General features: G+C 41.9%; 1 protein-coding gene across 3 annotated transcripts in view; it reads left to right on the top strand.

The window, feature by feature from the left end:
- Positions 1–17,224, top strand: part of MACROH2A2 (macroH2A.2 histone) — a 45,671-nt gene extending 28,447 nt beyond the window's left edge. For all 3 annotated transcript variants that reach the window (XM_067552656.1, XM_067552658.1, XM_067552659.1), the window contains 3 exons: positions 5,692–5,781; positions 9,121–9,295; positions 17,059–17,224. In XM_067552656.1, coding sequence (XP_067408757.1) covers positions 5,692–5,781; positions 9,121–9,295; positions 17,059–17,224 — 431 coding nt within the window. The remainder of the gene's footprint in view (positions 1–5,691; positions 5,782–9,120; positions 9,296–17,058) is intronic.
- The last annotated feature ends 1,110 nt before the right edge of the window (positions 17,225–18,334 follow it).

Consider the following 18,334-nt stretch of genomic DNA (forward strand, 5'->3'; position numbering starts at 1 on the left):
TATGCAATGGTGCCAGGTATCTTTGGCATCAATTTCAGTACGCCCACCAATGGTACCATTGGCGACTGTGGCCTCAGCTATTATTTCAGTACCAATCTCTTACTCAGTACCACAGGAGTTTAGATATACAAGAGGCCTCTCAATACCAATGAACCAGAGTCCCCACTCCTAATGGGTACCGAGCATCTGTAGGTGCCAATTCCCTCATCTCCAGATTACTGCCCTCCAGTACTGCAGGACTTTCCACCATTTTTCTGTGGGTGCCCCCGCATTGAATGAGATGGAGGAAGATGAGGGAGACTTTGGAACTCTCCTCTATTTCTGTTCAGGGCTCTCCAACATATCCCTGCAGGAACTCTTTGACTGATAGTTACAGGGAGGATCACGCTTGCTATCAAGGGTGGTGGAACCAACCCTGCATGCTGCATTCACTTCCACGTGGGCCCCCCAATGAAGCATACTGGGACCCCTGGTCTGCCTATCAACAGCAATTTGCCAAACCACTGGTACCATCTTATAGGGAGGCCTGAGTTGTTCAACCTTTCCCTCCCCAACCTGCTGCCCCCCTCCCTCTTCCTCCACAGAAGGAGACAGTTGAGGAAGAGGAGGGTAGGATGAATAAGGAAGTCACCCCTCAAACAGCTATTTCATCCTTGTTCCTGGACGAGGCACTTATGACACTGCCATTATCCACGGTCGATGACTTCCAGCAATTTCAAGATCTCATTAAGAGAGTAGCTGACACTCTTCAAATTCCAATCAAAGATAAAAAATTCACAGTATAGACTATTGGCTAGGTGGGAGTCAGCAACACCTTTCAGAGTGGCATTATCCATCTATGAGGCATTCCTAGATCTGGCTGTGATGGTGTGGCAGACACCTGCCACTGCTCCACCCATCTGTAAATGGGTGGAGAAGAGGTATAATGTTCTCTCTAAGGATTCTGACGTTTTGGTCTCTCATCCTCCACCCAGCTCTCTGATGGTGGATGTAGTAAATGAGCAGGGTAGGCATAATTTTTCTAAGTCTACCCCATATGATAAATACCAAAAAAGAGATTGGACATCTTTGGATGAAAATCCTATTTGTCCACAACTCTACAGTTCAAGATCATGATCTGTCAGGCGGTCATGGCCAAATATATTTTTACAAATTATAACAGAGTCATGGTTTTATTGAATATCTGCCACAAGAACATAGGGAGCAGTTTCAGTCCATCATTTCAGAGGGCCAACTGGTGCTCTTCAAGCGTCATTGGATGCTGCCTAAACTGCTGCCAATCCATCTCCATGGTGATGTTATGTGCATGGCATCATGACTCCACCTCTCAGGGTTCCTGAAAGAAGTCCAGAACACTGGAGGACCTTCCCTTCGATGGTCATAAATGTTTCTTTGAAACCATGGATGAGTCCTTGCACACTGTGAAGGACTTAAGGGCTATCTTATGATCCCTGGGTATATACATACCTACAAATACGAAAAGACTTAGTAGGTCACAGACTGCCCGGAGATTGCATCATGTTCAGTTTTCCAGGTTCCATAGATCAACAGACCTCCTCCTCCTCCTTCCCCCCCCCCCCCAAAAAAAAAGGCATAGATTTCAGAGGAAGAGAGCCACCCAACCACCCTCCAGGGCCACCCAGCCATCATCAAAGCAACAGTTTTGACAGGTTGGTCAAGGGTTCAAATCCTCCCGCACCAGTGGGTTTACAGCTGTGCCCATTAGCCCACCTCCCTGCCCTTGCTTACCTCCCACATGCTTGGAGGCAGATCACTACAGACAAATGGGTCATAGAGGTCGTTACATTGGGCTATACCATCCATTTTATGTCTCTCTCTTCCAGTCCCATTCCCCATCCTTCTTCAGGGATCTCTCTCACAAAAATTTACTGAGGCCATGTCTATACTAGTTAGCTTACAGCAGCACAACTGCACCGATGCAGCTGTGCCACTGTAAGATCACTTGTGTAGCCGCTCTGTGCTGACATAATAAAACCACCACAAGAAGCAGCGGTAGTTATGTTAGTGGGAGAAGGTCTCCCACCAACATAGCGCTATGCACACTACCTCTTACGCCAGCAAAGTTTATGTTGCTCAGGTTTGTGGGTTTTTTTCAAACCCTTGAGTGACATAAGTTTTGCCGACATAAATGGTAGTGTAGACATGGCCTGAGACAAGAAGTGAACTCTGTCCTTTGATTGGGAGCAATAGAGCTGGTTCCTCCCCCTCACAAGGGGCACGTCCATCTCCCTCCCAACCCCCCAGGTTCATGGCTCCCTGCTGGAAGCATGGCAGGTGCCCAGCAGGGAGCCGAGAGCCCAAGGGAAAGCTGTGCTCCTGGCATGGAGCCTGGGGGGAGTGGGAAGCCAGGAGCCTCAGGTCAGCACCTGGGCTCTGAGGGGAGGGGGGGGTTGGGGCAGCACCTGGGCTCCCCATGGGGAATGGAGAGCCTGGGGGGGCAGACCAGCTCAGAGCAGGGAGCCAGGCATCTGGGCAACAGCCCGGCTCTGAGTGAGGAGCCTGGGTAGGCAGCCCAGCTCAGAGCAGGGAGCCTGGGCAGCAGCCTGGCGGGGAGCCTGGGGACAGCCAGGCTTTAACTGGAGTCCCCCATTCACCAAGCTTTCTTGTCAATTTCAGGGCTCCAGCATGGAGCTGTGAAATTGACAAGAATGACAACCAGCAGCTGATGTAAGTAACTTGCAGGTCCCACAGGGACAGTGCTTTGCCCTCACTACACCGACATAAGTCCTGCACCTCTCGGGGAGGTGGAGTTATTATGTCGGTGTAATAGAGCACTTACATTGGTGGGAGCAGGGCTGTAGTATATGCACTGACATAATTAGGTCAATGTAAGCCACCTTATGTCGACTTAACGCTGTAATGTCGACCAAGCCGCAGTGACAGCCAGAGCCTACCGTCCCTCAGACAGATTCATAACATTGTCAAGTCTGGTATGGGCAATTCAAGGGAGCCTTTGGACCACAATAAGGGACTGTCTTCAACTCCTGGGGCACACATCCGCTTGCACCCTTGTGACTGGCTGATCATGGAAGGCTGTTTCTCTGATTCTTCCAGAGATGGCTCAGAACAACCTGTTCTGCAGTCAGTGACCCTTAGACAGAGAGGTGATGGTTACTTTACAAGTGAGGAACAACTTAAGCTGGAGGAAGGATCAATTCAGTGTCTATGCAGGCATTCCTTTCTGTCGCCAGCCCCATCAGGGACAATAACAGACGCATCTCTGTTGGGATGGGGAGCTCACTTCAGTGCCCTCATAACCCAGAACTGAAGAACAATATGAGAAACCAGTCTTCACATAAATATGTTGGAGCTCAGGGCAGTCAGGAATGCTTGTCTTCATTTCTTACCCCTCATCAGGGGAAATCAAATCAGGGTCATGACAATCAACATATCCTGCATGTTTTATATCAACAAGTAGGGAGGAGCAAGATCTCCTTCCCTGTGCACCGAAGCCATGAATATATGGAATTGGTGCATAACTCATCAGATTCAGATTTCAGCAGTCTACTCCCCAGGTATTCAGAACACCATGGCCAATGTCCTCAACTGACACGTCTCACAGGATATTCCAAAGATGGGGCCTGCCAAAGGTGGATTTCTTCACCACCTCCAAAACCAAGAATGGAAAATTCCTGTGATGCATTCAGCAGTGTTTATGGACACTCCTTTCTGCATCAGTTTTGCGTGGGGTGCGATGCTGTCTGATATATGAGTAACCATTTATAATATTATTGATGTCAACATTGCAAAATTACAACAAATCTTGCAAAATATGCCATGTAAGGTATCAGTGGAAAAGTTACGACTTACTGAATATGATAAGCTCATCTATATGTGTGTATCATCTTTGTGTTGTAAGCTATAAATATGTGGGATATTTCTGTACCTAAAACTTGTGCTGTGCTACTGGGTGACACCACCAACAGATTAGCACCAGCACTGTCCAGCCTGATTGAGGGCCAATCCAGGGCCATCAACTACCTATGAACCTAGGGAAGAAAAGCCAGGGGCTATGCCTATGAGTCATCAGGACATGTAGGGAGGGACATGCTTGTGGTCAGGGGGGACTGCAAGTGCTTTTCCCTGCCCATGTGCTGTGAGCTGTGTTTGGGACAAGCCACATGGCAGAAACTATAAAAGGCTGCTTCACCATCTCCATTTTGTCTTCATTCCTGCTTCCTACCTCTGGATCAACTATTCTACATCTGAAGCTGTGAAACAAAGGACTGAGACCCATCCAGGTCCTGGATTTACTCCAGAGGAACTGTACAAGCCTGCAAACTCCACAATTCTGCTAAGAAACTGATATATATGGACTTTGAAGTCATTTGTATGTATCTGATTGCTTTGACCATTTAATATCTCTCTGCTTGTTTGTTTCTTTTCTTTTATAATAAACCTTTAGTTCTAGTTACTAAAGGATTGGCTGGCAGCGTGGTATTTTGGGTACGATCCAAACCAGTATTGATCTGGCAATGTGGCTGGCCCTTCGGGGATCAGGAGAACATTTTGGTAAAGGGAATAGAGTTTTTAACTTCTCTTTACTGGACCTAGATGCTGATTGGGAGCCAGAGACTGAAATGCAATAAAGGGGGCTGTGTGTTTCTTTTTTGAGGCTTCTTGATAACCAGTGTGGGAAATCAGGAGCTCAGTTTGTGACTGTTTGGTGAAGCTAACTTCAGTGTTAGCCACCAGTTTTGGATCTGCTCTCCTTTTTGTAGCCTGCCCTGATCCTGGCATTTTCAGGGGGCTACCCTAGGCACAGACGGGTCACACTGTGCACATCTTATTTATGATCGTTTCTAGTATGAGAAATATGGTTACCATGCTTTCATCCTTCTCAGGCCTATCTGAGGAGCAAGTACTGCAAATCCTACTATGCACTTTTCTTTAAACCTATACTGTGAAAAAGGTGGCATATTTTATAGAGAACTAAAGGTCAGGTACTTCAAATAATGAAATACTAGTTCACTGTATCAAAACTAGTAAAAAAAGTGTTACACACTCTATTATGTTCAAGAACTCAAATAATAAGCAGCCATAGAATCATAGACATTGTTGGACAGTCCCACAAAAGCATGTCTTAACTTCAAGATTTTAGAAAAAATTAGCACATTTAAACCTTTTTAATTCCCTATTCACATGTATCCTCTCACTTTTTCTGTATTATAATACCAGAAGAACAAAGAGAGGTGGCTTTCTGTTTGTGATGTCAGAATCTAATTTTTACAACATAACCTGAGAATTGAACAGGCTTCATGTACAAAAATGCATTTAAAAAAAATTAATACGACATTATTTCCTCTTGGTTGTTTATATACTAATCTCTTTTTGCTGAGTGGAGTAGAAGAGAGGACATTTTTTTAGTTTGTTCAAGTTGAAGAATATGTGGTTTAAACTTACAATTTTTATTTCATACATGTTTAGTTTACACATTAACAAACCTTTATTCATTTGGCTCTTGTAAAATGAATAAATGTTAATAAAAATAAGCATTAATAAAAACAGGCCGTTTAGGATTGATATAAATCCTGGCTAATAGAGTGAATCAAGATAATACATGTATAATTTTTGTTCTTGAAACAATTTGCTGTTGTATTTTCTTTTTAAAATAAATACAGTTTGGTTTGTATGTTTCAAATAAAAGCTTATTGCTTTGTTTCCTTGCAGGCAAGGCCTTGGAAAAGGCTGGAGGGAAAGAATTTTTAGAAACAGTAAAGGAGCTCCGCAAATCACAAGGACCTTTGGAAGTTGCTGAAGGTAAAAAGGGTGCTACGTTATTTTTTTGAATGTATCAGTTTTTCTTCCTCCCAAATACTCATTGCTTTCTCCTGCCACTCTGATCTGTGCTTGGGTCAATCTAAGGCTTTATCACACTGGGAAATATATATATTCATATCTCTCTTTTTAAAGATCTCAGAGAGGCTCCTATGCCTTCCTCCCTAAATGATGCTGGCATAAGGGACATACCTGGATGACAAAGAGGGAGCACGGAGTCCCTGTTCTGTGCCCATCATGTGGTTTTGGTTTTTAGCACATTGGCAGTAATTAGGCTGCCTTACCTTACACCAGGGGACCATTTCTGCCTGTGGCAGCCCCAAGATTGGGGGAATGCAAAGGTGAGCTTTAACACCTTTGCTCTATCCTCCATCTCCAGACTTCCACAGGGTGTGCTCCTCAGCCATAGTCAAGAATCTAGCTCACAGTAAAATGCATGCAGTATAAAAAGAGCCGTAGTTCATAAGTTACCTTGTAGTAAATCAATTTTATTAGAACTAATAATCAAAGCAGAAGTTTTCCCTTACAGTATTTTAATTGTTTGAATACAAATATAAATGTAAATCTTGTGATTATCTGTCTTTTTCCTTAAATTGCTATTCTCCCATCCCTGGCACAACAGCTATATTATCAAAAATATCATTAGGAAAGAAATAACTTGTGGAAATTTTAAAATATCTGTGGCAATGTATAGTTCTCAGCTTACTTTGTAGAGATTGCATCTTACTTGTGAACAAAATTAACTGTGATTTATAGGGATTGGAGATGGAAAAAAGCTTATGTCCAATGTTCTTTCAGATCCACCAATGGTGAGGGGGGAGAAGGCAATTGCCCAGGGGCCCAGCAATTTAAAAGGCCCCGGGCCTCTTCTGCCTGTCACATGGGCAACACTCCACCCCCCACCCCTGCTGCTTGTCCTTCCCACCATCAGTTACTGCTTACGTCCTTCCTCTCCTCCTCTGCTCTCCTCCTCTCCCCTCCGAGCTATCACTTGCCACATGAGGGAAGGGGGAGTGTGGAAGAGAGGAGGGGGACCGAGCGGGGAAAGGAAGAAGCTCTGGGGTGGACCATGGTGGGGCCGCAGGCGGACGAGGCAGGGACAGGACTGTTCTGCCCTGGGGCCTGGAATTGCGGTTGGTGGGCCTGTGTTATCTACAATACATTTTCTAATACTTAATCCAGTCTGGTGCCTCAAAACCGTGGAGAGTGGATGCTTTATATAGTTTAATTTTAAAAATCCCCAAAATAAACAACCTAATTTTAAAAGTCCTAAACAAAGGGGTGGGGCATCCACCACTCCCCTTGAGAGACTTGCTACAACTAATTTCGTATCACAGTCAGACTGATTCTTAAACACACACTGAACCTTTGGAGTAAACTACTTTTTTACCCATCTACATCAATGGAAAAGAAATTCTCTTCATTCATCCTTTTGCCAGGGAAGAAAACAACCCCAATAAAATTAGTGTATTTTACCATTTGTGTGGTCAAATGCTATGTGGTATTTTTAAAATTGCCACTTTCATTGTTCTAGATGCTAGTGTATGATACTAAAAGTTTTTTAAATGGCCGGAGCTCTCCTGTAAACTACTATGCTCCATCCCAAATATTGACTGTATGTCAGTGATGGGTCAGAAAATTCCTGTGTATATTTTAGGTAGCATCACCTGTAGATAAAGTTTCCCAACACTTTCCATTATAAAGTGAATAAGGAGGAGATGTTATTTTACCTCTGTATTTGGCACTGTTAGAATACTTAATCCAGTTTTGGTATCTGCAGTTCAAGAAGGATGTTGATAAATTGGAAAGTGTTCAGAGAAGAGCTATAAGAATAATTAAAGGATTAGAAAACATGTTTTATACTGATAGACTGAGCTCCTTGAGCCTATTTAGTTTAATAAAGAGAAGGTTAAGGGATGATTTGATTACAGTGTACAAGTACCTACATGGGGAACAAATATTTAATAATGGGATCTCTAATCTAGCAGAGAAAGGTATAACACAATCCAGTGGCTGAAAATTGAAACTACCGTATTTCCCCATGTATAAGATGCACCTTTTTTCAAAAAATTTGGGGTCTAAAAACTGGGTGCGTCTTATACAGTGGTACTTACCGGTGATGTACCGTAATACATTTATTTTCAAATTTCGGGCCCCAAAATTAAGGTGCATCTTATACATGGGGAAATACGGTATATAAATTCAGACCGGAAATAAGGTGTAAATTTTTAACAGTGAGAGTAATTAACCATTGAAACAACTTACCGAGGGTCCTGGTGGATTCTCTATCACTGATGACTTTTAAATCAAGATTGGATGTTTTTCTAAAAGATATACTCAAGGAATTATTTTGAGAAAGTTCTGGGGCCTGTGTTATAAAGGACATCAGATTAGATAATCACAATGGTTTCTTCTGGCCTTGGAATTTTTGCTTACTACTTTGCTAAACTTTATCCATTTCCTTGAAATTGAATGGCACCCTGGAGAACTGGATTCTATTGTAGCCTCTGCAAGTTCCTGTGTGATGCTGGGCGAGTCACTTAACCAAACTTTTCATAGTGGGACACTAATTGTATGTTCCTCATTTTCTGTGTGGTCAATGTGAGACATCTGGTGACAGCTTTGAGGAAGTGCTAAATACTCACAACTGCAACTGAGGTTGATTAGAACTGTACTTTCAGCATATAAAGTGCTATAAAAATATTAAGTACTCTGAAAAACAGCCCCTAAGTGCCTTAAATTGAACACTCAAAATCCTTGGACACTTTTGATGCTTTTGGCTTTAATCTCTTTGTGCCTCTATTTTCCAAATGTAAAATGGGGATAATAACACTGCCTAATCTCACAGGGGTACTGTGAAGATAAATTCATTAAAATCTGTGAAGCACTCAGATATTATTGAGAGAACGCCATAGAAATGCCCACAGAAAATTAATAATACTGTATTCAGTGCAGGGTTTGAATGATGTGTGTTAAATAAGGCCTGAGCCCACGCACTGAATGAGGATAAAAACAAATATTAAATAACTACCCGTTCATTGAATGAGGCAGGGATTCTTGTGGAAAAAGTATCGGATCATGTAATTAACAGCTGTATCTTAACATATAGCACCAGGGGGGAAATCAAGGTTGCACGTGCAACCTTAATTCGGGAACATATCCTAATTTGTGAGTGTTTGATTTTTGCAGCCTTAATGTTCTTTTAACGTAGTGTTTTGGAGTGCACTATAATTAATGAAGTGAAATGCTTTGGATGGAAGGTACGATAATTGTAAAATAATTTTATTAGAAACTAATCATTGCCTTTTCTTTATGCATTAGCTGCCCTCAGCCAATCCAGTGCACTAGCAGCAAAGTTTGTCATCCATTGTCACATCCCACAGTGGGGCTCAGACAAATGTGAAGAGCAACTTGAGGAGACTATTAAGAATTGCTTAACAGCTGCAGAAGACAAGAAACTGAAGTCTGTGGCTTTCCCTCCCCTCCCCAGTGGCAGGTATGAGTCTTTACTCAGAAGAGGCTTATATATTATTGCAAATGGACTATTGTAAAAGACATCCGTGCCAGGAAAGGGGATAATGATAGAGGCCAGATTCTACTTCCGTTGAAGTCCGTAGCAAAACTCCAGTTGACTTCTGTGGTGCAGTTTCAGGTACAAAGGGCTCTTCTAGAGTAAAACAGTAGAAAGTATAATTTTTGCATGAAGTTGTCAATAAAAAAAATCTTTATGATAAATTATGTTGAACATAATCTAATTAAAAGAGACTTAAATCTGGTAGATCAAAAATTGGGCCTACCAACTATGTTTTGTGTTGGTGAATAATTCTCTTACTCCTTGGGTATGATTTACCACTGCATTACTTCAGTTTTATGCTACCTAATTATGTTTCTTACTATAAAACCATGTTAGTTTCAATGAAGTTCTGCCAGCATAAAATTGGACATAGACAATATAGTAAACCAAGCACTTAGTCTACTTGAGCATTCTATGTCCGAGCAGTTTGGTCCGAGCATCCTATGTCCGAGCAGAACCAGGTAAATTTAGGTTTGTTTATATAGGTTATCCCAACAGCATTCATTAAACAAGATAGTTGTTCAAAATCTTTTTTTTTTTTTAAGATAAAAATTGTTCTGTTTTAGAGTGTGATTCTACTCTGAAAAGCAACTGTAAAAGTCATTGTGGGATTGCAGGTTTGTCTCCCAATAATTTGCAGATCAAATGTGCTTGGTTTACAAGCAAAAGGCAGTGTTTTGTTATTTTTAACTGCCTGTCCACTAACCGCTTTTGGCTCTGACTGTAACAAAGCTTATGCAGAACAAATTAAGCCTTCATTTACACTTACACAACCCTGCTGGCTGTAGCAGATGCCCTTAGTTACACTTGAACAACCTTTTATGTTTGAGTTTGTACAGTTTTAAATGATTGGACCGAAGTAAACAATTTTGTTAGTTACTCACAAGAAAGAGTAGAATCTATCCTACACTCTCTCATTGTGTTGGCTCTACAGTGTTAATATATATAAAAAGAAAGTAAAAAATGTATTTTTAACACTAAAATGAGCAGATGTGTCTCTGAATGTACAGAAAGAGCAGATCTGATTAGTAAAATGCCATTTTTACATAACTAGGATCATAATTTTAAGGGAACAGGATATAAGTGTAAATGGAAATGCAATATAATTTTAATGGATGTGTTTTGTGTCATCACTGTTTACGTCCTTGGTTTGACTGTGTTTTAGTCATGGTCAGGTTTGATAGGTCAATAGCGTTCTCTCTTTTATTATTAAATTATAGCTTATAAAATAAATTTGATTTATAGTTTTCAAAATAGTGTAATCTCCATTGTGACCCTGGTCTCTTCTTTAGAATGCTTGTTCATATATATTCCATGGCTGGTGCACACATGCCCCATCCACTCAAGACTGGAGGTTTTGATCAGTAGCATCCATTGGGGCTGCACATGTGCCAACTGTTCTTGTGCTCCTGTCCTAAAGGTATAAGAGGCAGAAGAGCCCAATTGCCACTTTTCACCATCTGTGACTGTGAGACAGAGCCCCCCGTGTCTATCTCTCAATGTATCATTTTTTTCATAATCTGTAAATTTAATAGGTATTTATTAGTGTTCATTAGGATAGTGTTAGTTGGATAGTTACCTGTTGAAACATTTGAATAGGCTTTCTTTTGTTGATAGTTTAGAAAGCTTTTATATTCCTTCCTAATGTTTATTTTCCTCACTGAGAACTTTTTCCTGTTAGCGGCACTTGGGGATGTTTCATCCTAAATCAGAGTTTTACATATTGCCTCTCTTGTAAGACAGCAATTCCTGTTTCTCCTGATGTCTTTTTCATTTGGGGGAATCCCATATCTCCAGCAAATGCTTGGTGTACAAATCCTTTTATAAAAGGACTTTAAAAGCTAAAGAGGAAAGTCTCAAAATATTTTTTATTAGATTGTTCCTTGGGACTGGCCTTTGATCTGGGCACAGCTGGACAAGTTCCACCATAACCCAGAAATGCCCCAGTGAATTATGGATCCACTAGATTTGAGGCTTTGTCTTCAGATTCTGGTAGGATGGTTCTTCTTTGAGTGCTTGCTCATGTCTAGTCCATGTTAGGTGTGTGTGCGCCACATGCACAGGTGCTGCAGATTTTTCCTTCAGTGGTATCATTCTACCACCCTCTGGGATTGCATGGGTATGCGCCCGTCTAAGGGGCGCTGCTGGGCCCCCCCCCCCCAGTCCCTTCTTACCACCTGTGGAATAAGTATAGTTAGTAAGTTGTGGAGTTTAGTCCTTTTGGAGCCATCCCTGGGACAGGGCATGCCCCAATACCTGGGCTTCAAACTGTGTGCAACTTGCAATAAGCTGATGCCTATGAGTGACCTCCATTTGAGCTGTTTGAAGTGCCTCGGGGCAACTCATGTCTGTGATAAGTTTTGAATTTGTAGCGGATTCAGATCACACACAGAGAAAGATAGAGACATCAAACTAAACGCCCTGCTGGTGGACACGACTCTTAGACCGGCCTCCAAGCCAGGCTGCTCAGATTTGGCACCAGCACATCAGCGTCTGTCTGAAGCACCCCCTACAGTACTGGACTCTTCCCAGAACTGCTCCCCATTGCCAGTGCCGAAGAAGAAACAGAGAAAACAGTACGCCATGAGAGGATGCTCCCCCGTGGCCAAGAGGAACAAAAGAGGAGTGGGGGATGAATTGAGTTCTGTGCTGGTCTTCTCCAGAACTGAGGTCAGCTTCATCCCTCAGAGCTCCAAGCCTAACCCCGGGACTCACAACCAACTCACAGGAGTGTGTTGGGGTACCCGGCCCTGAAGGGTTCCTTTCATGCTGGAGGTGTTTCAGGAGGCCAAGGACCTTTTATCGCTCCCATTACTGCCTGTGCCTCGTGACCCGCTGTCTACTAAGGGCACAGGAGAAGGGAGATCACAACACCAGGACCCATTTACAACGTTGATGATTGCAGGCCCATCTAGAGGCAAGCCAGCTATGGGATCCCTGCAGCATTCACCAATTCTGCGGCACTGATCGCTGGCTCTGTGCCACCAGTCATCAACCCCTCGTCAGCGGTTTCCACCATCCTGATACTGGTCTCTGGACACCCAGCACTACTCTATGGATGCTTGGTCCTGGTCTCTAGATCCCTGGCACCATTCTCTGGAACCTAGAAGATAAGAATGGCCATACTGGGTCAGACCAGTGGTCCATTTAGCCCAGGATCCTGTCTTCCAACAGTGGCCAATGCCAGGCGCTTCAGAGGGAATGAATAGAGCCATCCCATCAGCCATCTCCAGCCTCTGGCAAATAGTAATCCCTGCCTATTTTGGCTAATAGCCATTGATGGACCTATCCTCCATGAACTTACCTAGTTTTTTTTTAAACCCATTATAGTCTTGGCCTTCAGAACATACCCTGGAAAGGAGTTCCACAGGTTAACTGTGCATTGTGTGAAGAAATACTTCCTTTTGTTCGTTTTAAACCTGCTGCCTATTAATTTCATTTGGTGACCCCTGGTTTTTGTTATGAGAGTAAATAACACTTCCTTATTTACTTTCTCGACCCTCGTCATGATTTTTAGATCTCTATTATATCCCTCCCTCCCTTAGTTGTCTCTTTCTTGGGCTGAAAAGTCCCAGTCTTATTAATCTCTCCTCATATGGAAGCTTTTCCATACCCCTAATCATTTTAGTTGTCCTCTTCTGTATTTTTTCCATTTCTAAATTTTTTTTTTTTCAGATGGGGTGATCAGAACTGCAGGCAGTATTCCAGATGTGGCATATCCTAGATTTATCTAGTGGTATTATGATATTTACTGTCCTTATTATCTAACCCTTTCCTAATGGTTCCCAACATTTTTTTTTTTTTTTTTGCCTGCCGCTGCACATTTTGTGGATGTTTTCAGAGAACTATCCACATGATTCCAAGATCTCTTTCTTGAGTGGTAACAACTAATTTAGACCCCATCATTATATATGTATACTTGGGATTATATTTTCCGATGTGCATTTATCAACATTGAATTTCATCTGCCATTTTGTTGCCCAGTCATCCAGTTTTATGAGATATCTTGGTAACTCTTTGCAGTCTGCTTTGGATTTAGCTATCTTGAGTAGCTTTGTATCATCCGCAAATTTTGCTTCCTCACTGTTTACGCCCTTTTTCCAGATCATTTATGAATATGTTGAACAGTACTGGTCCCAGTACAGATCCCTGGAGGCCACCACTATTTACTCTCTCCATTCTGAAAACTGACCATTTACTCCTATCCTTTGTTTCCTCTCTTTTAACCAATTACTGATCCAGGAGAGGACCTTCCCTCTTATCCCATGATTGTTTACTTTGCTTAAGAGTCTTTGGTGAGGGACCTGGTCAAAGGCTTTCTGAAAATCTAAGTACACTATTTCCACTGGATCATCCTTGTCCAAATGCTTGTTGAACCCCACAAAGAATTCTACTAGATTGGTGATGCATGATTTCCCTTTAAAAAAAAAAAAACCCATGTTGACTCTTCCCCAACAAATCGTATTCATCTGTGTGACTGATAATTGTGTTCTTTACTATAGTTTCAACCAATTTGCCTGGTACTGAAGTTAGGCTTACTGGCCTATAATTGCCAGGATCGCCTCTGGAGCCTGGTTTAAAAATTGGCATCACATTAGCTATCTTCCAGTCATCTGGTAGAGAAGCTGATTTAAATGATAGGTTACATACTACAGTACCTAGGCACTGCGCTCCCCAATGTAGTCAGAAAGCGGAGGCAGGAGCAGCACCACTGTTGTCCCCAAGAGAAGAATCTTCCTCAGAGTGAGAGGATGAGGGCATAGCTCTGCCCAGGAGACATGGAAACCATGCATATGTGCCAACTACTCTGCGGACCCTACAGAGGGTGCCTAGCCACCAAGGTAATGGCTCATGCCCTAGCAGCATTGGAATCTGTGGGGGTTCCCTCCAGCACTAGGTCCCCATTCTCAGCGGTCTTACACTGGTGCGCAACCTGATCCCCCTGTGGGATCGGAACCTGGTCTTGTCAAAACTCATGGGACCTCCCCCTCCTTCGAGCCTATTGCATCTTGCTCTTTACTGCTCCTCTCATGGAAGGTTGCCTTCCTTGTGGCAATTACCTGGGCCAGAAGGGTCTCTGAAAGTAAGATGTTAATGTCATAACCCCTTTACATGGTGTTCTACAAGTATAGGTCCAGCTACATCCTCACCTGGCCTTCCTGCCCAAGGTGGTGTTGCAGTTTCACGTCCATCAGGACATTTTTCTGCCTGTCTTCTTTCCAAAGCCTCACAGCATTGCTGAGGAGAGGCAGCAACATACTTTACATGTTAGACAAGCCCTTCTACATCGAAAGAACCAAGCTCTTTTGTACACAACTTCTACACAACAAGGCTACACAACTTCTCATTGCTGTGGCAGACAGAATAAAAGGATTCCGGTGTCATCCTGAGAATCTTGTCTTGGATTACCACCTGTATCTGGGCTTGCTATGAACATTAAGTCCTCAGAGAAAAAGGAGCATTGCTGCTCTGTTAAAGTGAAGGGTAGATCCTCTATGGGAACTTCTAAAAAGCTGTCCAAGTCTATTTACTGCTCCCATTCAGAAGAGATTCCACGGCCCAAATTGGGTACTGTGGGAGCTCAGAGGGAGCATGGTATGAGACTTTGGTATTGTATGGCAACCCAAAATTAGCTGCCTCAGATACTCCAACTAGAGCACCAGAGGTTACTTGGGCACTGAGTGTCAACCAAGAATTGCTCCAAGTGAAAAGGACCCAAAATTCCTTGACCTATTTGGTCAAGTGTTTCTCTATCATCTTACAATTCACAATTTTAAATGATCAAGCATTGTTGATTATGGTGTTTTGAACTAAAACCAATTTTTCAATTTTACTGATAAACTACCTCAGGAAAGCAGAGAGGAATTTAAATCTTTACTTACAAAAGGAGAATTAATAGCTAGAGCATCCTTACAGGCAACTCTAGATGCTTCTGACCCTGCTTTGCAATCCACAGTGACACCAGAAGTTATGGAATGGGCAGCCTGGCTCCAAAGTTCTTGTTAGAGTCAGTCAAAGGGCTTGGACCGTCTTAGCTCTAGAACTGACGATGCACTCCACATATGAAAAGATTCCCAAAGCACACTTCACTGTCTTAGGGTTCATACACTTGCTACCAAGAAAAAACAAGTTCCTGAGTTCCCACCCAAGATAGTTTTGTTTCAAATGATGTCTGCCAATATTCCTTTCCAAATCACATTCAAATCAAGGAGAGTCTAGGTTGTACTCCCTACAAATTTGCATGGCCTTAGCTTTTTATTTTCAAAGGACCAAGCCCTGTGGAGCTTTCCTAAAACCATTTATAGCATTAGCTGAAAGAATGAAAGGGTCAACTTATTTCAGACCAGTGTATGGGTTTAAGCTTTGTTATGAGTTAATTATTTTAGAACCCCCGTTATATTAGAGCCTCTGTTGCTTCCTTGCAAAGCATTCTCATTTTGGACATCTGTAAGGCAGTTACTTGGGATTTAGTACATACTTTTACCAAGCATTACTCCATAGTGGAAACATTAAGATCTGATACTTCCTTTGGCAGAGCTGTGCTGCAATCTTTATTAAGTGATCTCTGAGCCACCCACCTCCACACATCAGATCACTACTTAGAAGTCAACAAGAATGGACTATACATGGACAAGCATTTGGAGAAGAAAGGTTTCTTACCTTTACAGGTAACTGGAGTTCAAGAGGTGTTACTCATATGTATATTGCCTGACCCACCCTCCTTCCCTACTACTGTGAAGGCCTATTGCGCTGGGATTCTGCAGTGGTGAGGGAACTAAGTGGTGAAGGAACTGAGTGACGGTTGGGCCCACACCATCCCTTATGTCCTCTGTATGGGAGCATGAGAACATGCAGGGTGCACAGGCGCAGCCCCCCAGAACTGCTAGTCAAGACACCAATCTCAACTGCATAGGGAGCATACGCATCAAGAGTGGAATATGTATGGACAAACTATCTCAGAGAACTTCAATTACAGAAAAAGGTAAATAACTTTTCTTTTCACTTAAATTTGAGAATACATCCCGCTAAATAAGCAAAGGAACTACTCCTGAGAATTATATCCATACCAAGTTTCAAATGTCAAACATTTTTGCTGCAGTTTTGTTCAAAAGAATGTCAGATTTTTGCTGGCAATTTTTTTTTTAAAAAAGGAGGAGAGGGGGAATGTTTGAGTTCTTGTTTTAAGTGAGAAAATATTTTTTTCCACTTCTTTTTGTAGGGGGGCGGGGGATAAGAGTTACTTAAATTTCTATGTCTGGGGCAGGGAAGGAAGGGGGGTGGGGTGGGGAATGTAGATATAGACCAGTGATGGAAAAGGTCAAACCTAAAAATGAACATTTCAGAAAGTTGTGTGAAAACAAATGATAACTGAAACTGTTTTGCAACATTATAGTAACTGCTGCTGGTGAATATAATACAGTGTCATTGAGTTCATGTTGCTATGAAAACCTCAAGTTTTATTTCTTGGCTTGTGTGTTTTATACTTGCAACTAGCGTTGCATTAATGCAGTATTTCTCCTGTCAGTGTGTGTCTCTCTCTCTATATATATAGAGACACACACACACACACACTTTGAAAATGCATTTTGTTTTTTTCAGTGTCATGTGTACAGTGTTTCCATGCACAATTGGAATGACTGAAATTGAGACTAACTTCAGTCTTTTCCTTTTCTTCTGCTGCATAGAAACTGCTTCCCAAAACAGACCGCAGCCCAGGTGACTCTCAAAGCCATTTCCACCCATTTTGACGACGCTAGTTCTTCCTCCTTGAAGAACATTTACTTTCTGCTCTTTGACAGTGAGAGCATCGGAATCTACGTGCAAGAAATGGCCAAGCTAGACACGAAGTAGCAATGGCAGCCAAATGAAGCTTTATTTTTCAACATAAATTTGAGTAGCATTAAATGAATTAGAGGTCGGTTTTATTTTTAAAATGTGGTGAGGAGAGGGAATGTTAGTAGTTTGATGTTTTGTGACTTAATTGAGAGCTTTTGCTATGGAGGAGAGGGTTTAGTCTGTGATTAATTCTTGCTGTAGGCACCCCCCCTACTATTTTATATCACCTTAAAGAAATCTTCAGTAGTTAAGTTGCCAGCTCTCTTGAGTTTGTTTTAATGTGTCTTGCTATTTTAGTTTAGGATTCATTTTAGATTTGTAGCTTTGAATTTTTACACACACACATGAACACACTTCTTTATCCCCCCCCCCCTTTTTTTTTTTTTTTTTTTTTTTTTTTTTTTTTTTGAGGGTGGATGGCAAAATGTTAATTTTTTTGTCTACATTCCATGTTGGAGAGAGAATTTTAAAGATGTATTAGGACCTTCTATTTTGTTTTACCCCATAATAATCTCTGTAATTACTGAGAATATTTCATCTTGTTTTTTTGTTTTTTAAGAAAAAGAAAAAAAAAAAAAAAAGAAAGTGTCAAGTGTACTTATTATAAACCAGACCCTATTGCAGATACTTTTGCCCTAAAATGAAAGTTAACAATACCCCTCAAGTATGTGGAAATATTTGACATGTGAATACTTAGGGTATAGATATCAATCTGTGGCCACACTATACTTCCATGTAAAAGACACCGAATTAGACCTTGTGTGGAATTTTGCCAGGTAATGGGTGCAATGCTATCTATTGATTCAGGATGGTAACCATCTGTTCTGAGTGTCTCTGTGCCAGACTCGGAGAATAGCATTGTCTTGAAGACTTAGGCAACCCCAGGCCTTCTCTTGGACTATAAATTCTGCAAAAGCAACTATCTATTTTGGGAGGAGACAGGATTCTCTGTAGGCCTGAACCAAACTGAGCAAAAATAGCAAATGGGGGTAACAGATTTGCAGAGATTCTGAATCACACATTTCACTTAAAAAAAAAAAAAAAAAGACCGGTGGACAAAAGCGAATGGACTTTTGAAAACAGCATATTCTGCTACTTATTTTAATTTAAAATCCATTTAAGTTG

The sequence above is a fragment of the Emydura macquarii genome, unplaced genomic scaffold (assembly GCF_026122565.2).
Source record: "Emydura macquarii macquarii isolate MOO-44397 ecotype Brisbane River unplaced genomic scaffold, CSIRO-AGI_Emac_v2 contig_1390, whole genome shotgun sequence".
Taxonomy (NCBI): Eukaryota; Metazoa; Chordata; order Testudines; family Chelidae; genus Emydura; species Emydura macquarii.